At 48.7% G+C, this 22960-nt stretch overlaps 1 protein-coding gene across 2 annotated transcripts in view; it reads right to left on the bottom strand.

Annotated features, from left to right (window-relative positions):
* The window catches only part of LOC133351908 (receptor-type tyrosine-protein phosphatase delta-like), a 440533-nt gene that overhangs the window by 28199 nt on the left and 389374 nt on the right, over nt 1-22960 (bottom strand). For both annotated transcript variants that reach the window (XM_061567497.1, XM_061567498.1), the window contains 4 exons: nt 21393-21514; nt 10503-10600; nt 9629-9752; nt 7803-7978 (listed from right to left, as the gene is read on the bottom strand). In XM_061567497.1, coding sequence (XP_061423481.1) covers nt 7803-7978; nt 9629-9752; nt 10503-10600; nt 21393-21514 — 520 coding nt within the window. The remainder of the gene's footprint in view (nt 1-7802; nt 7979-9628; nt 9753-10502; nt 10601-21392; nt 21515-22960) is intronic.

The raw sequence follows: 22960 nt of genomic DNA, 5'->3' as shown, positions 1-22960 counted from the left end.
TGCCCCTGGTTGCAGTCTCGCCAAGGGGACCCCCCCCCCTCCCCCGGCTGCCCCCCCCCCCAGCCGCCACCCCCCTCCCCCCCGGGCCACCCACCCCCCTCCCAGTGGCAGCTGTACTAACGTGGCACGATGTGTCACGTGGCACGTGCTTGCGAGCGGGCAGTAGCGTGACCACGAGGGCGCGTGCAGGGGCGAAGGGCTCGCTCTCTCAACCCACGTGACGGGTTGCTGTGATAATGATTGCACGTGTTCTGGGGAAGAAGAGCCACGGTCAGAGCTCTTCTCTCTCGCTCGAGTTGACTTAATCCCACGGAAATGTAGCCTTTGGAGCTATATTAAATTGCTATTGCTATGTCTAATTCTCGCCGAATAATAGAAATTAGTTGGGAATTTCAAACTGCTAATTAATTAACTTTTGGACCCCCCCCCCCACCCACCCATAATTTGCCTAATTCCCATAATTCCAGCTCTAATGGATTAAGATACATGATTTTACGGAATGTAATTTTCAATAGCTTGGTTGTCCTATAATTGCCACCCACACATCATATGGCATACATTTATCTGAGCCAGCAATAACCTATTATAGTGAAAGCCTTTCGGTGAAAAGCTAATTCAACATTTTTTCAGCGTGCGCAAAAATTACCCCCGTTAAAAAGGTTGCTCTGCCCCCTACGCTCACCCCATTCGAGTGTAATTGCGAGCCCTCTGCTTTAGTCCTCTTTATCTCTAATTGCTCAATTTTGTTCCTAGGAAAAGGTCCCCGTGTTGTGCATTCACTCGTGGCTTCGGCTAATTTCCACTTGCGTCATTAGTTCACTTTGTTAAGCGTCACCTGCTCGTGAATCATTCCTCAAAAAATATTTTCAAGGGGTCGGTTGCGGTGTTTTAGTTTTTTGTTTTTTATATTGTGCCCGAGATCTCACCGGAAGGAAAGCAAAGTTGAACGTCTTCACGTCGAAACGATTTTCAATGCTCGCTGAAAAAAACTGCGTGTGACACACTCGATGGTCTCTGCATTTTGGAACTGTTCCACATTCTTGCCAGAGGGACAAAACAAATCACGGCAAAGAAACCACTGTCAGGCGATGCCTGGTGTGCGCGCCGTTCTTTTCTTTCAGATATTGCATTTGCTTTATGAGATTTCGGTGAAGGCGAGAGCATAACGCCGAATATATGAGAAGAAGGCCTGCCGCTACCAGCGACCCAAGCACCTGTGAACTGTGTCTGATGATGGCAGTCAGCCACTGTCTGGTGTAAGGAAGGAAAGGTGCAAAGTTGTTCCGTAATTGATTTGATGTAATGTGATGTAATCTAATGTTCGCAGTGTTCTCGAGCTGCACATGAGATTAGGGGCGCTCCTGGAGACAGGGGCAAAGCCTCGGCCATTGTATCCTGATTGGCATGGGCAGCATCACCGCAGCTCTCTCCGTGGCAAAGGTAAAGGTGCAGATTTGCAACTGCTTTTGCTGCACCACTCCTGGTGAAAAGACCTCCCCACCTCCCCCCACCCAAGGGAGTGAGCTCGAGAGGACCACTGCAGGTTTTTTTTTTGTTGGCCTAACCTTTTCCATTTTGGCCAGACATCACGGAGGAGGCGGAAGTACCCGTACTTGACCCCACCACACAGCACCTACTGTCGCCATTAATACTGCCAGGGAGATCGAACCGGCGAACTCTGAGTTGCAAGTCCAGTGTGCTGACAGTTACAACCACAGTGGCAGCAGCTGTGAAAGAGGAGAGCGTATATATTTTCTAGTCTATTGGTTCCTATCCGCCCCCTCCACACTCACGTGAACTGGTGGAATTTGTTTAAACACTCAGCCAGTTTTGTCCTCATGTGGCTCATGATTAGAGGCAGGATCGCTAAACAAACACTGCTGTTTTACCAGATGTCATTGGCAAGTGCCCTCTCTCGACACCATGGCCCATCAGCACAAAGAACCACGGCGTCGCAGTTGTTTCATTTAGCTATATCTTACTTAGGCTGCGCGAGGCACAATGAGCTGATTAAAATAATGTCCTTTTTTCCCACAGCTTTAAACATTTTGCCTTGGCAGAATTGCATTAATTAAGTGGCAATCATCCCACGAATGCATTTTATCTTAATTAAACAGCGAAAATAAAGCCACGACATTCTTCTCGCGCACACATGTAACTCATTCGCTTCGTTCCACCAATTACTCTGTGTCGCGAGAGCGCGCGCCCCCTCGCTGTCTCAGCACGACGAGAATCTGCGCCATCTGCCTGCCTTCAGGAGGTTGTCCTTTTCCCGAGGTAAGTTGCCGTGGTGCCATCACTTCTCGAGCTCGTCTCGTCACACGTCGCCCGACGGCGGTGGCAACTGCAGATTTAGAGCTTTGGCTATTTTGAGCCAAAAAGACAGATGGGGGATGGGGGGGGGGGCAGAGGAGGAGGGGGGGGGCGGGGCCGTGTGATTTACGCGGGGGGGGGGGGGGGAGGTAGGAATTCTCCGTGGGAGTCGAGGAGTAAAACCGCGGGGGGTGGGGGTGAAGTGGAGGCACACCGGTTAGCGCACCGCGTGCTATGAACCACGCCCAACGCCATTACGCGACCCAGCTAATTTATAGATCTGCTGCTGGATGGAATGGGGCCTCCCTACTCCGTGCAGACCGTGAGAGTCATTTGACCATACTTCACCACACTGGTCAGTGCGCGCTGGTGGTTGGGCGGGGGGGGGGGAAACACAGCACAACAGTTGGGTTTAGTTGCAATGCCCTCTCCTGCCCGCAGCACCTGCTGCACCTGCATTTGTGTGCATAAAGGTCGTCCATCCAAGCGCTGTGCAGGGTCAACTCTCTTGAACCCCCTTGAGGCATGACAGTATCATGCACATTTAGGGCGATTTCGTCAAAGGCCGAACATCGGTGGACAGCGATATTTAAAACCGATCCTGGAGACCCCACATGACCAGCGTGGTGAAATAGGGCCAAACAATCCCTGGTAACCCGCGTGCCATGCGGAAGCTTTCATTTAGCAGTGGATTGACAACGGGCTATGATTTTTTTTTTGTAATATTCTAACTCAATCAATCCCTGGCTCCGCTTGAATCTATATCCACATTAAATTCCCGGGGCGACTTCCCAACAGAGCTTTCGTTAATGCGTCACGTAATTAAGCTGCAGCACAGGGGGGCAACGTGAGAACAATAGACCTTATTTAAGCAATTAGGGCCTTCGCACGTGGTGAATTAACAAGCGAGAACGAGCTATGGATCCCCAGTCAACAAATCCCTCCCCCCCCCCCCACTTTGAGTCTTACCGGTTTGTGAATTTCGACTGAAAATCAGAGGGAGTGCTGTTGGCCCAGGGTGGTCCCCTTTTGCTCGTGCAATTTTCACCCGAGTGGCACTAAGCCGATATCAAAGGCAGAATAATAACGACAGGCCGGCACCCAAATCTCTGGATCAGTGTCCGACCTGGGGACGGTGTGGCCAGAAAAGTCTCGCTCCGCTGATCTTCTCGACTGTCAACACGTTAGAAAATCCCTTATTTATTGCTCTGCGCGACGCCCCGTAATGCATGGGCGTGTCTGTCGCTCGACAGCCACCTCGGGTTGATAACACCGCGGAGGGTCGCGCTACGCCGCTCTCCCCCCCCCCCCCCGCTGTGTTTTCGGGGTCGCGCTGCGTGCTGCTGCTTGGCACACGGTGTGTCCGGCGCTTCACTCTCCCGCGTGCACTGGGGGCTTCTTCAGGGACTGAAGAAAATCCCCCAGGACCAGCGTTGTCAACTGTCCTGCTCTTGCCAAATTTCACCTCCTTTTGGAGGGAGCTGCTGGCCCGTGAAATCTGCAAGTCTTCCCGTGACGTTTAAAGGCCATGTTTTTTTTTATTAGTAGAGTATCAATACACCCCAGGGGCTTAATTTCTCACTCCAAGGGTGACTTTCAATGGGGATTATCAGCATAAGGCACTACCACGAGAGTACAAGCTATGCCTATCCCTAATAATTAAACATTAGTGTACCTTATATTCCTATAATACCACGAGGACACAGTAAGTATCACGAGGACAAAATGATCTGAGATAGATAATTCCCGGAAACAGCATTTTGGACTGTTCAGGATGAAATTAAATGCTGAATACACCAAATCAAGGCAATGTTTTTACTTGCAGCTCTCCTCCCGCCTGGTCGTTGTAGGATTTTCTTATTGACACGGACCGGTTAAGGCGTGGGGTGCCACGTCGGGACATCACGCCGCACGGCGCAGCACCCCGACCCGAAAAAACAGTTGACGAGCTTGGCGTTCCTCGACGCAGGGCTGACGACGGCACAGGAGGAGGTTGAAATTGAACGGATCCGTTAATTTGTGGCAGGCGAGGCATCTGCGATGCAACATCTTGCTTATGGCTTTTCCCATCTTCACACGACCGGTTTTATGGATTCATTTGCGGGTTTTGGAGGCTCGCGTTACGCGGATCATGCGCGGAAATCTGACGGTTAAAGAATGATCACGGCTTCACGGCGCATTGTGTTCGCAGAGGGTGGGATAAACGCACGGTTATGATTATGCGGATGAAGAAAATTCTAATTAAATAATGAGGAACGTGCCATATGCTCGGAAAAATACTAAATGACAGATGGCACCCACAATTTGCCATAATTCGAGTGCACTTAGGTCAATTTAGGTCACTGCAGCAATACGCTAAGAAGGCCCGCGTTTCAGCGCGTCGGGAAAAACCGTCGGAGTTTTACAACAACAACAACAAGCGAAGTGGTTTCTGGCCCGAATGAGTCTGGAGCATTTCCTGGAGCCACTCGTGGAAATTCCACATTCCTACGGCGGGGGTGGATGAATGCATAGGAAAACCGCTGCTCACTTGCGCACGAAGTGCTACTTTATCTTGTTCACCCCCAGAGGGTTGATGGCCCGAGTTGACCCCTGACGGAGATTGGAAGTCACAATTTTCTGATTTTGAGACACCAGTGGTGCCAGCTGGTCGGAGACTTTATGAAATACCTCATCACCTAATCTATCAGCGAAGTACATGTAAAAAATACGTAGTTTGGTACAAGATAAAAAAAATGTGTTGCGGTTTGAGCGTGGGAAGCAGCATAATTACCATCAATCACGGCACAGTAATTCGTTACTCCAAATTAAACAAGGCTTCAGCACTGAAGGCTGGGAACTATAAATTTTTTTTATTTTATCAGCTAAGGCCAACTGAGCTATGTAGCTCTTTTTCAGGAGTGACCTGGCCACAAATGATAGCTTACAAAGTGACTTATCACGTGGAGGGGAAAACCGGAGGAGCCAGAGAAAAGAGCACGCGACCAAGCTGAGAGGAGACATGCACACTCCAAATGTACAGGCGTCAAGAGTCGGGATCGAACCCACGACCACCGGTATACCAGGCGAGGGAGTTAACATCTCGCCACCGTGGTGTCCCTCCACCATACCCACCATTCTAAGAGATTTCCACAAAAGCAGAGTAGCAAGTGCAGGACCAGCTTCTCATCGTCATCCAAGGCCATGATTGATGGTTAGCCAAAAGCCATTGCGAGGCTGTTTGCGTGATGGTTTATGCTTCATGACGAGATCAGCAAGGTATTGCGGTTCATTTGTGGATAGCACTTTGTGTGCAATGTATGTTCAACTTCGTTCGCACCGTACATCGCTAACTGTGCTAATCGGAGGTGCCGGGGAAGGACAACCAACTGAACACAACGAGAGCGACTTTATACGATCCTGGCTGGCGTTCAAGCTGCCAGGATATCAGGCTCCGTTAAGTGACATCTTACCGCACACGTCTGCTCCTCTAGGAGTCCCTTAGTCCTCCCACTCCACCACCACCACCCCCCATTCTCCGCCCCCAACCACCATAATTATTTTAAGAATCGTATTCGGACGAGCACAGAACATTCGTTAATTCCGTGGACATTCAACGAGTTCGGTCATCACTTATTGTGTAATTTCGTGGGCAGGAATGTCCCTTCCTCTTGTCACCCATGAGAGGCATGCCAATTTTCTGACAAATCTAAGGCCTGCAGTCACTGTGACCCTATATCCAGTACCTCTAGTACTGGGAACACGTGTGCCAAACTGGTGGTAAATTGTCACAACATGTTGAGCAGTTAATGTGCTTCTCATGATGTGAATATCTCCATCAAATTAACTGAGCGGCATCGTGGCTGGAGCATGATCATCATTTGTTTCATACTGGTAGGAACCATCTGGTTCCACCAGCCCACAGGGGATTATTGTGTCCGTCCATCCATCATGCATCCAAAAATGGGAGGGGTCGGGCTGGGTGGAAAGGGGAGGGTGGGGAGGGGCTGGGTGGGGAGGGTGGGTGGGTGAAAAGGGGGGGCTGGGTGGGGGGTGGGAGGGGTGGGGCTGGGTGGGGGGAGGGGTGGGGCTGGGTGGGGGGTGGTCACCCCGTGGTGCCCTTATAAAACTCAACGTTTAACCTACTCACGCCGGCTTGTGCCCACCCTCACAGTCGGCCATATTTGCAAAATACACCACGCCACCGTTGACCCTGGCCATTGACCGAGCAACCCAACGTTCCTACCAGCTCCCTCCGCAGTAATGTGTTATTCTTGGTTCTTTCTGTAAAGTCACGTAGAAGGGAAATAATATAATAATAAAAATTAAACAATAAAAGTCTCACGACGTTTCGATTGCAGCACACGCAATCATCATCAGGTGGTTCACACCCTTCTACGTGACTTTACCGAAATAACCAAGAATATGAATCCCTGCAGTCACGAAAGCTTTAAATCGAAATCATTTGTTTAGTTTGTTGTCCTTCCCCGCACCTCTGATTAGCACGGTTGGCTACGTATGGTGCGAAAGAAGTTTAAGATACATACATATGTCTACTTATCGAAGGGGTTCCCATTAAATTGCCAGTCGGGGATCTACTTAACTTGTTATCCCTCTCCCGGTTAACAAATAAGGCACTACTTTGTTAAAAGTCAACTACGGCTGTTGATTTACCTGGCGTAGTAATGTGCAATTGTCACGGCTGGTTCAAGGCCCTACACAGGAGATGAGTACTGCCCAGGCACTAATTTTGAGAGGAAAAGCATATCGACTGGCACATTTTTTTTTTATCATCAATCATCAATCATCAAAAATCGACTTGTGAAATCAGGAAGTGCACTGCTCATTTTGCCTGTAATATCCACAGACAGATGACCGTTTTTCTCAATCAGACCACAGCCCATTGAGACCACTATTGAAGGGAAGCCATTTCCTTGACGAAAGAAAGACATCCCCTGCAGAAGTAGGGAGTGTTCTAGGGATTCATGGAAAGATACGTTGATGTACACACGAACACACGAACGCCCGCAATCAAACACGGCATTCCCTCGTTATTCGCGCGGGATACGTTGAGCATGCTCGTGATTAGCACATTTCGCAGACCATGATATTGTCTGACGAAACCCAATCTTTTTAATCAATTACCTCTATTAAATAAAAACATAAATAAGCTATTAAATACATGAAAATTATCATAATAACACAAAAAAGTTAATTGGTTATAATAAACATAAAATAAATATTAAATAATAGTTTATAAATGAACTTGCTTATGTGCGGCATCATCACTTTATCTCATCTATTTCTCTTTCTCTCTCGACGCAGTCGTGTAGAGTTCCAGGTGCAATTTTTGCGGATAGCCACAAAATTGCGGACAGCAAGTTCGACAATAGCGAGGGCATACCGTACACACACGAACGCACAAGCGCACGAACGCACAGGCGCACGTGCAAGCACATGCACACACAGACACAAATGCACGCACACGCGCAACAGACACGCGCACTTACCCGTGCCCTCTCCTCCAGCCGCGTCATCATGACGATCGTGACACTCCCCTGCTCCCACACCATCCTCCAGAAATCGCAGGTCGTCTCGGGCAGCGGACCCTGTGTGGCGATGTAGGCATTCTGCTTGCGGTAGCCGTCAATGTAGTTGGCGTTGATGTAGTCGCTGTTTTGCACGCCTGTCATACAAATGACATCGTAAGCGATTACGGCTATGCATGCGTGTTGAACTTCTTTCGCAGCGAACGTAGCCAATGCAGTCGCACATCTCCCCTGCTTGTGGCAAGGCCTCAATTGGAACGTTACATGGCTGGGTGGACTGTGGTGCGTGCATTTGTACGTATGTGTATGTTGAACTTCTTTTGCACCGTACGTGACCAATCGTGCTAATCGGAGTGTGCGGGGCAAGGACAACGAACTAAACGCAAAAAGGAGTTCTAAAGAAATTCGTTTTCAATTTAGAAAACATTCTGTATGTAACATGAACAGCAGGTCGACCCAGCCACGGTCTAGTTGCTGGCTGGGTGAAGTCCACAGCAAAGCAGGGGGGGCAGAAATCATGGTCACCGCTGTGCAAAAAAACAAAAATCCACCTCGCTCCTGCACCCATGAACCAATGCCAACTCTACCAGTGGCAAAATATAGTAGTAGGTTTTTACCCTTTTAAACTGGTACAAAACTGACACCTTTATACAAGGCATCATGTTTGCAATAACCACAACACAAGTAGTCAAAAATGCAAACAAAAAGAAGCAACTCTGATAATGATAATAATATGCACTGACAGTGCATATTATTATCATTATCAGAGTTTGACTACTTGTGTTGTGGTTATTGCAAATATGATGCCTTGTATAAAGGTGTCAGTTTTGTACCAGTTTAAAAGGGTAAAAACCTACTTCTATACCCACTCGTAATGTTCTTGGCATTCAGAACAAGCCAAAGCCCGTCTGCACATTCTGCTCCAAGGAGGTCCGTTGCCCGGTACGTCAGCCTACTGTATACATTGCCCCATGACAAGGCCGTGTAAATGATGAATACGGTGTTGTGCCTGCACGTCCGTGCCAATTCCTGGCAATTGACACCCTCAATTTCCTGTCCAACACAGGCAATAAACAAATATTGGTTCAACTTTCAACCAGCTCCACGTGAATGTCAAAAGGACTCCTTGCCACAGAGCGGACCCTCCTTCTCCCCTCGCTGTTGTTCAAATAAAAAAAAAAGACAAAGTCAGATCAAATATATCATAAAATCGGTCCCGCTTTGGCGTGTAAAATTGAAATGTTTTTTTTAAGACGGTAGATGTGTTGATAATTCACCCCCCTCTCCCAGGCGATCTGATGAATTGTCACAATTGAGGGCCGTTGTTCTATTATAATTGTTTTTAAAGTTATGCATTTAGGAGGCCATCAGTGGTCACACAAATTCATTGGAAATCAAATAAACATAGTGAAAAACACCGATTCCTATTCGAGCGATTCGATGCTCGCATTGAGAGGTTAAGAATCGATGTCAATGTACGAATCAATGCATTGCTGTAACTCTCACGAACGGTTTTAGGCAAAGAAGCAGTCAGGCAGATTGACTGACAGACGGGCATCACACGCACGCACAGACTCTACACAAAGGGTAGCCAAAATATTATGAGAGAACCCCCCCCCCCTCCATCAATGCAATCTATAAAGCAATAAAGTTGGGATTATTTGAAGTCCCTTATCTATACCGAGAGACAGAGTAACAGGTGCGGCGTTTTATTGCACTGCTCATGGAATCATCTCGATGCGTGGGCTCCTCGCGAGCGGTGGCTGTCGCTCTAGACCCCCGCGTACCGCTCAGGCTCTGCAGGATGACGCGCGAGTGGTCGTACGCGATGACGTTGGCGTAGCGGTTCTTCGCCTTGTTCACCTCCAGGTTCGAGTGCTCCCACGTGAACTGTTGCCCGGGGTCGATTGACTGCGTTTGGTGGGAGGCGCGCGGAAAAAAAACAACAACGTCAAAGTGCATCAGCAATGTGGGAGAGAGTGTGGGAGAGAGTGGGAGAGAGTGTGAGAGAGTGTGGCAGAGAGTGTGAGAGTGTGGGACACAGTGTGAGAGAGTGAGAGAGTGTGAGAGAGTGTGGGAGAGAGTGTGGGAGAGAGTGTGGGAGAGAGTGTGTGGGAGAGAGTGTGAGAGTGTGAAAGTGTGTGGGAGAGAGTGTGTGAGAGATGGGAGAGAGTGGGAGAGAGTGTGGGAGGGGTGTGAGTGTGAGTTTGTCTTTTTGGAGGGCAGTGGCGAAAGCGGTTGGCGCGTTGCGCTGTGAACCCGGCAGAGGCCTCCCCTAGGTCGACTCAGCCTCAAATGAGTACCTGGACCGATTCAGATAATGGTAACTGGCGTTGGTGATATTTAGCTTGTTGTCCTTCCCCTCGCCTCCAATGAGCACGGTTGGCTACGTACGGTGCGAAAGAAGTTCAACAAACATACAGACATCTCCCGTTTACAGCTAGGATGAGTCAATCCATGGGACATTCACCATTCGCTTCCCTCCAAAGTAGAACTCGGGTTTTCGACCTCAAAGAGATGATGGGCTGAGTAACCCCACCCCCACCCCGCAGAGCCAAGATTGAAACTCGAAATCTGAGGATCCGGCAAGCTCGCGGTTACGTAGAGGGCGATTTGTCGACGTGGCTGTGGAGGGTCACAGCGCCGCCTGCGCTCGCTCACCTCGTACTCCTGCGAGAACTTGAGCCCGTCGTTGGCTCGGAGCCTCTCCACGTGCTCCTCGAGGTCGGCCACGGCGATGGGCGGGTGGTTCATCATGCCTGGAACATCGTCGCGCGGAGGGGGAGGGAGAGAGGCAGGCGGGACGGACGCAGGTCAGAGGAGCACCGGGTCGGAGATACGGCACGCGGCACAACACAGGACGGCGGGACACTGGGCGATGGAACCCGATTAGCACGGGCGGCTACGTACGGTGCGAAAGAAGTTCAACGTACATACAAAGCCTAGCTAGCGGAACCCTGGTCAGGGAGACGCAGAGCAACGTGCAACCCGCAGGCAGCGCTCACAAGAAACCGCCTGCAGCTCTGAAGGCAACTTGCCAGCAAAGGAAGGGCACCGCGACACGCATAGAGTGTTCACGTTGCGTTAGATCCTCCGTAAAAAAAATTATTTTTCAAAAAGCAAAACATTAAAAGCGTATTCTTTGGTTCTTTCGGTAAAGTCACGTATCAAGATAAAATAATAAATAATTAAATTTTATTTATTCTTTTATCTTGATACGTGACTTTACTTTAATTTAATTTATTATTTTATCTTGATACGTGACTTTACCGAAAGAACCAAAGAATAATTCCTGCAGTCACGAAAGCTCCAAATTAAGTTTGATTAAAAGTGTATCCTGGCCCAGCTGGCACAGGATCATGGAATTTACACTCAACTAGCTCAGGGCGCGAACGGTGGTGAGCGCCCACCCTCCCTCCCCGTCCTCGTTGGGACCCATTAAGAGAAATTTAAATAAACTTAACCGCCACAATAATCTTGCTTTATTATGTTGAGTTAATTTGGAGGGCTTGGAATCAGCCTTGCACGGGGTCGACGTGACCTTGATGAATAAATAAACAAGGCTGACTGTTGCTCATCGTGCCTCGTCCTCCGACTACATACAGCGTGGGACATCGAGCTAACAGAGCCCTTTGAAACGCCAGCTTCACTCCTTAATAAAGTCATTTTGGCAGTGATCCTTCAGACATTAGTCTATAGTTATTAAATTTACCCCCGACGGTCGATTGTAAAAGAAAGCAATAAAACTCTTCATTCTTCGCACCCTGCCCCCCCGCCCCCCTAATGCCCGAGCAACAAAGCCACGTGGTCGAACTGGCATCGTGCCGCGTGAAATGTCTGGCACCACCCCGGTTGCTTACCACGTCGCGTTCCCAATTTCGAATGAACAGCGAGTGCACATTCAAGTGAAACGTCGTAATTACGCAGAGAAATCCCAGCAGCTTGCAAAAGCGAGAAATGATTCGCTTTCTAGCGGCACGGTTAATGGTAAAAGTGCAAGCCCGAAATGACTTTGCTCACGCAACTTCTAGTACAAGAGCAGCCTCCACGAGAGGGAGCTCTTTAGAGCCTCTTCAGAGGATATATTTCATCCTCCTCTTCCACGGTGGACATGCATCCCCTAGAGATCTGACCCAAAAACCTATATTATGAATAATATTGGTCGCGAAAGCCTACGTGTTAAATTCCCTGGAAAGGTGTTGGAGGGGATTTAAGAAACTCGCCCGTTCTTTCAACGAACCGCTCTTGAAAATGAGCCTCAATGGACCCTTACTTGGGGCATCAATATCCACCGCCATTTATAGCGTACGTGTTCCAGGATGCTTGTCTAGCATGGAAGCGTAGCCTAACTACCCTGCAGTCGGGCTCTCTGGAGATCCTTCTAGTGGAGGCCTTCTGGCGGCAGTGGCGCGCGGAAGCAATTGCAGGGCTGCACCTTAACGCAACTCCCAATTTGTTCCATCCATCCAAAACATTTGGGGGTCTGGATACTTGCGCTCCCACCCACCTGTAACAATAACCCAACGCGTCCGTGTGGATTCCAGGCATCGGCGGAACGAAAGTGGTTTTAACTTTGAAAGCCTGCCAGTGCAGGCTTTAAGCAAACTAATGAATGAATGCGTGATTGACCGGCAAAGCCATCCCACCACACCTGAAATGAGAATTGTATCCAATATATGTGAAGAAAAACCCAGAGGAAACGTGCCACGATCTCCGAGTTTGTGTGGCTTCCACACGACCCACTGCGTGGGAGCATGCCTGCCAAAGTCCCAACAATAACAAAGTTCCCCCGTATAGCCTGAACAGACTGTTGGGGCAAGTGCTGTTAGCGAGCACCTAAGCAGGCCGGAACGTCGTTGTCGTCGTCGCAGAGATACAAACTCCGTTTGCCGTCATCCTCCCACAAGGATGGTCAAGTTTGTCCCCCCCCCACCCTCTTCTTCCCTATTGAACCAATTCCAACGAGTTGCACCTCGCACTGATTAGCAGAGTGGGCACGAGAGCATCGACTTTCATCACCCATCTTCGCCCCTCCCCTCCCCCACTCCTCAAAGGGTTTAGTCGAAACGTCGTGATAATTTTATTGTTTAATATTTTTATTATTTTATTATTTCCCTTCTACGTGACTTTACCGAAAGAACCAAGAATATGAATCCCTGCAGTCACGAAAGCTTTAAATCGAAATCTATTCTTGGTTCTTTCGGTAAAGTCACGTAAAAGGGAAATAATAAAATAATAGTATTTTATAAGTAAGAATATGAATCCCTGCAGTCACGAAAGCTTTACATCAAAATGTTTAGAATTTGTTAATTGCAGCGTTACCTATTTCGTTACTTCTTCTCTCGCTAATTAAGAAGTTTAAGGTGTGGTCACAATCAGCATGGGCCCATAACGATACGTAATTAAACGAGGCTTTCTTAAAAAATGTAAGCCTCATTAAAAAAAAAAACCTGGGCAGCAACATAGACGATGCCCTTCAGTAACCGTCTCTCTCTCTGTGTATATAAACGCTCTCCACTGTGTAAAAGCACCAGCTACTAATTTCCAGACCCTGGGGAGATCACGTGCAAATGCAAAATACTCCACAGCAGCAGCAGTAATAATAATAGAGAATGCCCTTCTATTAATGCAGAAAAACGCCTCCCCGAGTCTCAAGACCCAACCAGTAGGGGTGGTGGGGGGGGTGATTGGTCAATCCCATCGATGAGAGTTTTCTGCGTGTGGCAGGAGAGAAGCGACCACAACACACGGGGGGGGGGGGGGGGGGTGACACAGGCGTGATGACACAGATCCGTGCAAATAAGTTCACGAACCTCATTCCAACCCAGTGGCTCATGTGCTCATCTTGATTTGTAACGTTGTTTTAGCTCTCCTCGATGTTTTCTTCATTTGTCCCGCGTTTTGCTCGGGGGGGGGGGGGGGGGGGGGTGCACGTTGATTCCTCCACCACTCATTAATTGACCGATAACATCTCAATACATAAAGGGCGGCAGAGCTTGGTGAAATTGTTGGCACCAGCTCACTGTGTGGCCGCTGCCTTCCCGCCTGCCTGTGGTTCCACGCGCCTTTGAGTCGCTCTCTCTCTCTCTCTTCCCAGCGAGGGAGAAAATAATGTGGTGCATTGTGTCTTGACGTTTCTCCTCGCACACCGGGAGCTTCTTCCGTTTCCGAAAACGTGGCCAACAAGACGGGGTAGAATGCAAAAAGAAAACATCGGAGAGCTATTGGCTACAACCACCGAAAACCGACGCAGTGGTATAAATTTGTTTTATTGAATTTTCCGTGAGCGAGATTGGGTCTTAAGTAGCTGGGTGTAGGAGGGTGCATCTTTTATGCCTTTGTTATTTGTGGTGGTCACTGGATTTTTTTTTCTGGCTCACAGTGAGATCCTAATGGTGCTCACAGAATATTGAATTTTTTTGGGTGTTTGTTTACACGGCATGGGCACAGTTCCCGTCACAACGCCAACGCGAGGAGGCATCGGCAACTCAAACGTTACAGGAATTCCCAGCAGGCTTTGCAATAAGCGGACGAAGTCGTCATTCTCGCGCAAATGTTTGCACGCAAGCGAGCATCGTGAGTGGACATCAGCTACAAGACGAGCTGAGATGAGGCAGCAACAAACGACAAGACAACTGCACGAGCTGGTTTCACCCTTGCGAGGACTCACCAGTGCAGTATGCGCATCGTTTCTCACCACGTACACGTTCATTCGCTCGCTCATATCAGTGCACACACGCGCGCGCGCACGAACGCACGCACGCACACTGAGGGATAGCGGTGGGAATGGTGCGGGTTCACACTTATTATTTATAATGCCATCAATAACACAGATGCACCGTGATGCTGCATCATTAATAAACCACGGCAGTGCTTCAAGATTAGCGCAGCATTGTCGGTGTGACTTTTAAGACTCTCTTTCTCGTAACCCTTTGACCCACTTATATAACACTCCGTAAGACGTACCGCTGTTTCATCATTGAAGAGACACTGAGCAGACACCACCAAAAGCCTTGGGCTCAGGCCTGGACAACGGCCCACGATTAGACTGGGTTCTCCAGTTGATGGCCTCTGTCTACTCCCCCAAAACTGAACAAAAGCTCCTTGTTATATAACTTGCGCTTGTTTTTTTTCTTCTCTTCAATTATAATCAACACTGCAGTTTTGAGACCTATCCATCGCTCGGCTTGGATTGAAAGGTTAACCGCTCGGTGCGGAAGGGAGGCAATCTTCCAAGTAGTTCTGCGACATCAACTTCCAGACACCGTTTCCAGACGCCGTTTCACTAACTTTTTACCGTGAGGACCAATTTTTTTTTTTTTTATAAATCGGCTCGGTATTAACCGCTGCAGAAGAATTGCTCACCCGTGCAGAAAGCAATTTTTTTCGCCCTACTCTCTCAATCAGGTGAGGAGAGTTTAAAATTTAATTTACCCGTCGGCTATTTTATCCAAAACCCCATTGTATAATTCCACACTTTGCGTGCGCACGTGTAGGGTGAAACGAGGGATTATGCGATGTCACGCAAGAATGGCATGGTTTATTGATGCCAGACAGCTTTGATTTGTAGAGAAAGCGCGCGAGCGGTTCGGGGGCAATGATAGGGCGAGCGGGCGAGCGGGCGCGTTGTGCCGCGTCGTTGTGCCGGGGCCATCTATAATGCATCGGGCGCTACGTGGCCTGCTGAGCGCGCGTCGCATCGGGATGTGCGAGCACGAGCGTGAGCGTGCGCGCGCAACATTGCAAATATTTAAAGACGCCGTATATGGCAATAAAAAAATGATCGCCAAAAAGACATTTTCTTGGGAGGAGTCTAGAGGAAATCTTTTTTTTTTCTTTTTTAAACTTCACACGGCAAACTTTTCTGCGATTAAGCCCGGGGGAAAAGAAACCCGTTTCTGCTGTCGGCCCTGTTATTCCTGCATACGAAATCCATAAAGACATCACCATCATCATCGATATCAGACGTTGTCTATGCACTGCTGGATGTAGCCCCACCTACCCACCACCCCCCCCCCCCCCCCCGTGGTGCTGCCTTGCCACACAGTCCCAAGTGATGGTGCTATCGTCCATCTCACTCTTGCGTATTCATTACAACCCCATCGCTCGGTCACGGTGGTCGTACAGCAATTACACATTGTTCCTATTGATTTACACCTTCATGTGCTGTGTTGTCAATCTTTTGCTTAGACGAAGATCTTCCCCACGATCTGTCATTCATGGAGGTTGTTTGAGCATATCTGGCGGAAGCACGGCCAGCTCGGATATCACCTGCCATTTATATAACTAGCATGAGAACATTCACACAGCTACTGTAAGACCATTCACACAGCTACTGTGAGACCATTCACACAGCTACTGTGAGACCATTCACACAGCTACTGTGAGACCATTCACACAGCTACTGTGAGACCATTCACACAGCTACTGTGAGAACATTCACACAGCTACTGTGAGAACATTCCGACGGCTACTGTGAGACTATTCACACAGCTACTGTGAGAACATTCACACGGCTACTGTGAGAACATTCACACAGCTATTGTGAGACCATTCACACCGCTACTGTGAGAACATTCACACAGCTACTGTGAGACCATTCACACAGCTACTGTGAGAACATTCACACGGCTACTGTGAGAACATTCACACAGCTACTGTGAGAACATTCACACAGCTACTGTGAGACCATTCACACAGCTACTGTGAGACCATTCACACAGCTACTGTGAGAACATTCACACAGCTACTGTGAGAACATTCACACGGCTACTGTGAGACCATTCACACAGCTACTGTGAGAACATTCACACAGCTACTGTGAGAACATTCACACGGCTACTGTGAGAACATTCACACGGCTACTGTGAGAACATTCACACAGCTACTGTGAGACCATTCACACAGCTACTGTGAGAACATTCACACAGCTACTGTGAGAACATTCACACGGCTACTGTGAGAACATTCACACAGCCACTGTGAGAACATTCACACGGCTACTGTGAGACCATTCACACGGCTACTGTGAGAACATTCACACGGCTACTGTGAGACCATTCACACGGCTACTGTGAGAACATTCACACGGCTACTGTGAGACCATTCACACGGCTACTGTGAGAACATTCACACGGCTACTGTGAGAACATTCACACGGCTACTGTGAGAACATTCACACGGCTACTGTGAGACCATTCACACAGCTACTGTGAGAACATTCACACAGCTACTGTGAACCATTCACACAGCTACTGTGAGAACATTCACACGGCTACTGTGAGAACATTCACACGGCTACTGTGAGAACATTCACACAGATACTGTGAACCATTCACACAGCTACTGTGAGCACATTCACACAGCTACTGTGGGAACATTCACACAGCTAACGTGAGACAATTCACACAGCTACTGTGAGAACATTCACACGGCTACTGTGAGAACATTCACACAGCTACTGTGAACATTCACACAGCTACTGTGAGAACATTCACACAGCTACTGTGGGAACATTCACACAGCTACTGTGAGAACATTCACACAGCTACTGTGAGAACATTCACACAGCTACTGTGAGAACATTCACACAGCTACTGTGAGACCATTCACACAGCCACTGTGAGACCATTCACACAGCTAACGTGAGACAATTCACACGGCTACTGTGAGAACATTCACACGGCTACTGTGAGAACATTCACACGGCTACTGTGAGAACATTCACACAGCTACTGTGAACCATTCACACAGCTACTGTGAGAACATTCACACAGCTACTGTGAGAACATTCACACAGCTACTGTGAGATCATTCACACAGCTACTGTGAGATCATTCACACCGCTACTGTGAGAACATTCACACAGCTACTGTGAGAACATTCACACAGCTACTGTGAGATCATTCACACAGCTACTGTGAGATCATTCACACAGCTACTGTGAGAACATTCACACAGCTACTGTGAGAACATTCACACAGCTACTGTGAGACCATTCACACAGCTACTGTGAGAACATTCACACAGCTACTGTGAGAACATTGACACAGCTACTGTGAGACCATTCACACGGCTACTGTGAGAACATTCACACAGCTACTGTGAGAACATTCACACGGCTACTGTGAGAACATTCACACGGCTACTGTGAGATCATTCACACAGCTACTGTGAGAACATTCACACGGCTACTGTGAGAACATTCACACAGCTACTGTGAGAACATTCACACGGCTACTGTGAGAACATTCACACAGCTACTGTGAGAACATTCACACGGCTACTGTGAGACCATTCACACAGCTACTGTGAGGCCATTCACACAGCTACTGTGAGATCATTCACACAGCTACTGTGAGATCATTCACACAGCTACTGTGAGGCCATTCACACAGCTACTGTGAGATCATTCACACAGCTACTGTGAGATCATTCACACAGCTACTGTGAGATCATTCACACAGCTACTGTGAGGCCATTCACACAGCTACTGTGAGAACATTCACACAGCTACTGTGAGATCATTCACACAGCTACTGTGAGACCATTCACACAGCTACTGTGAGGCCATTCACACAGCTACTGTGAGATCATTCACACAGCTACTGTGAGATCATTCACACAGCTACTGTGAGATCATTCACACAGCTACTGTGAGGCCATTCACACAGCTACTGTGAGAACATTCACACAGCTACTGTGAGATCATTCACACAGCTACTGTGAGAACATTCACACAGCTACTGTGAGATCATTCACACGGCTACTGTGAGAACATTCACACAGCTACTGTGAGATCATTCACACAGCTACTGTGAGAACATTCACACAGCTACTGTGAGATCATTCACACAGCTACTGTGAGAACATTCACACAGCTACTGTGAGACCATTCACACAGCTACTGTGAGAACATTCACACAGCTACTGTGAGAACATTCACACAGCTACTGTGAGAACATTCACACAGCTACTGTGAGACCATTCACACAGCTACTGTGAGACCATTCACACAGCTACTGTGAGAACATTCACACAGCTACTGTGAGAACATTCACACAGCTACTGTGAGAACATTCACACAGCTACTGTGAGAACATTCACACGGCTACTGTGAGAACATTTACACGGCTACTGTGAGAACATTCACACGGCTACTGTGAGAACATTCACACGGCTACTGTGAGAACATTCACACAGCTACTGTGAGAACATTCACACAGCTACTGTGAGAACATTCACACCGCTACTGTGAGAACATTCACACAGCTACTGTGAGACCATTCACATGGCTACTGTTAGACCATTCACACGGCTACTGTGAGACTATTCACACAGCTACTGTGAGAACATTCACACAGCTACTGTGAGAACATTCACACAGCTACTGTGAGACTATTCACACGGCTACTGTGAGACAATTCACACAGCTACTGTGAGGCCATTCACACAGCTACTGTGAGACAATTCACACAGCTACTGGAGGACAAACACACAGCGAGCGTGAGACCATTCACAGAGCTATGGCCGGGAATCAAACACTGGTCACCGGGGTTCACAGCCACTGTGCTGCCACCGAGTAAAATATATCGTGCAATAAATCAGGACTCTATATATCACGCACACAGCAGCTGGAGAAATTAATGGAAGGAGGAAAGCAATGGTGAGGTTTCGCTGGCATCGACAGCATTGGTCACAATGACCTGTTCGTCTTGACATTGAGGATCATTTTCCCTTGAAGAATAAAATGACTAACTATGATTAACCTCATCTTGTGTGCAAAAGGGACAGATATTTATTGAGTAAAATGCAAAGGTGCAGGACTGACGCTGCTTGACCGTGCCATTGCTGGCAAACCGGCCTCCAATCGAGTGAGGTCTAGAGAAAGCCATTAGAGGCTGTTTGTTGGCCGCCGCTTTCATGTTCTTTTTAAAGTAATTGTTTTACAAGATAAACAATCAGCTGGTTTCACGTCTAAAACACAGCGCAAGTGCACAAACTTGCATATTCTTGGTGGAAGACCAGCGCAAATTATCAAACGCCTGCAATTATAATTTCCACAATAGCATCAGTTCAAATAATTATCAATGAACATTGATTCTTAAGCTCGTGATCACGACCATCATAAGTCAATGCTCTATCAACGCTGGATGAATGCCTACCCAAAGGCGTCAACATCTCTCGTGGTCCTACGATGCCACCATCCACATGGCTCCCGCACACGAAGCGAATCGTATCGCTCCGTCTCCCCTTTTGCGAGTTCCCGCCTCGGGCTGCCATTCCATAAAACAGCCTCGTCCATCAGCCATCGTCCACTCACGGTGAAGAGTCCTGCCCAAGCCCACTTTTATCCAGGATCCATGTGTTCCCGTCTCTTCGTGTCAACTCCGGCACTAATGTCTCCATGCTTCATTGCACACTTTTCATCTTTTGTTACATTTTCTTTGTCAGTGTCCCCGTGTCCGATTCATTTGCCACAATCAATGCAACGAATCACGTCATTTTTTTCACGAAGTGTACCCTAAAGGCAATGGGTTCAAGCGAATCGCCTGGCAACTAGAGGCTGTTACCATGCACCGTAATGTCAATGAGTGATCCGGGCTTTGTTTGAATCGCGATGCTTCATTGAATGATGACGGCGAGGGCACAGTGACATCATTCAAGTAAAAAAATGGTAAAGGTGCAGCCCTGAATTTACTCGTACAAGCCACTGCTGGTGGATGTGTCTACACTAACTGGAGTTCTAGAAACCCCTATTTGGCCTACTCTTCCACATACTGGGAGAGGTGGAAAGCACTCGTGCTTTACCCCAGAACACTGCAAACTACAACCCGATGTGCAGACTCCGTGTCCTGATCATCTCCTCCTCAAGGAAATGTAGCCCGTACGCAGGAAGTTTGAGGTCATACCGCTCTTTAGAAGCAGGGAAAACAAGTGCAGCATTACTTATTCATCCCTTGACATATCATTTCATTTCCCAACCATTTTCTAGAAGATGCAGCAATGTGGGTGAACGAGCGGCAATGCACATCGCGCATCAGGAATCGGGAATGGGTTCTGGGCCAGTGGCGATTATGAATAGCCAGCGAGAGTCTCGTGATCTAGTCCACGATGTATTATTGAGTAGCTCTGTGATGGACCTGGCCACGGTGAGCGGTGAGAGTGTGCCCACTGACCTAGCGTTTGTTAACTTAAGACGTAATGTCTCTGTAGCCAGTGCGATCATCCGCATTTGTTTTTGCGCTCGCCACACGGTGACGGTGGTGGACATTTTACACCAAAAATTACTGACATTATCCCTCTACCACAGGACTGACACATTTACAAACGTATCATTTGTAAAAGCCAAACTCATTGATCAAATGATGAGTAATAAAGCTCAGGCTTAGATCCGTCTTTTGTTTCGATGGGGATCTCCGTAGTCACCCTCTCGTGGAAACCCTTTCAGCCAGCAGTGGCATGAGCACGTAATCGCAGGGTTGCCCCTTTCACCTGTAACGAGCATTCGAGAGGAAATCATTCCGGATGAGAATGGAGATGCACAGCGACCTGGCGTTTGGTGATTGAGACGTCTCAGTTGCACTGGATCCGAGTGGTTGGGTGTCGGGATGTCCTTGTTGCTGGGAAAGCCCGTGGCTCCTCCCTTTCCTGCTTGGCCTTCCCGGCGCTTTCTAGATGTGGGTTCATCGTAAAACGCACGCACGCACAAACAGACACGCATGCACGCACAGACACGCGCGCACGGACATGCATGGACACGCACGCACGCATGGACATGCACGGACACGCACGCACGGGAAGGCACGTGTGCACGGACAGACATGTATGGACAGACACGCACGGACAGACACACACGCACGGACAGACACACATGCACACAGGCACGCACAAGAGGGAGTATTTAATACGCAGACGAACACCCAGAGGCTACATTGTGGTGCCGCAGAGGTCAGTGCAGTAAGAATCCACCGTTGTGCTGTACTTCTATTCTCCCACATCTATGAGATATCTGAACCAGTCCCGAGTTTCCCTTAACTTCCCCATTTCCCCGAGCACCTCCGACCAAAGTGGTGAAGTATGGTTACATATACCCCCCCCCCCCCAAGATCAGTGCACTGTGGGGGAGGCCATAATCCAGCAGTGTAAAGATACCTGCACACGCAACAACAACAGCCACCATTCACCACTAAGTGGTGACGACATCACCACGGCGCTTGTGCCACGTGAAGTGTCGAAGGCTCGCTGGCAGGAGGTCACGGGACAGCCTGCAGGTGCCATGGGTTGACTGCCTGAGATGACCGGCAGATGCACCACCTGTGCCCCCCCTACTACTGTGCCCACTTGCTGTGTTTTAACCGCCCGGCGTTCTGCTCATGCACAGCATGCACATGCAACGATGTACAGCATAGCGACTCCTGTATAGCCAACGGGTGTGGTGGCATCATCACCACATTGCGTACGCCGGGCGAGGCGTTCTAAGGATCATGGAGGTTGTGGAGTTTTTAGACTGGCACGAGCATAACGCGCGTAGGCAAACACATGGACACACGAAGAGCCGCACACACGCACACAACCTCTGAAACGAGCACGAAAAATCATGCACACGAACGGCTTCTGCAAGGTTTTCCAGGCATGCGCTCGTTCCCCGCAATTAACGGAATCGCTCGTGGTACGCCGCGCGCGTAAAGCGCAGCAGCGGGCAACGTCCGCAGAGCGCCAAGCGTCCGCGCCACCGCTCCCGTCGCCGTTTGCGGAACGCCGCGGTAAAATGAAGAAGCAGCCGAAGGGAGCGGTATCGTCAGCCCGGCACCGAACGCTGAAGCTTTAGAACTAGCCGCGTTCAAACCGTTACGCGAATTAATTGTATTCTTTCATTGCCGCCATGGCACGTGTGTCCAGCAAAACACATTGAAAGGTGGGCGTTGTTTGCACGTGTGCGTGGCCGTTTGTTGCCATTGAGTTTCGGTGAACATCTGTCAGCAGGGAATGCTTTTATGGGCGAAATTTTCGTCGAGGGAGGAACTCATTCACTGTGCATCGCTTACATGGCTGAGCTCCGTTAGTTTATGAATCCTCCCAACTGAAGTGGATTGCATTTTTCAAGTGCGCCCAGCATG

This window comes from Lethenteron reissneri, chromosome 39, assembly GCF_015708825.2.
Source record: "Lethenteron reissneri isolate LAM-NWPU_2019-01 chromosome 39, ASM1570882v1, whole genome shotgun sequence".
NCBI lineage: Eukaryota > Metazoa > Chordata > Hyperoartia > Petromyzontiformes > Petromyzontidae > Lethenteron > Lethenteron reissneri.
This window is presented reverse-complemented; position numbering and strand designations above follow the sequence as displayed.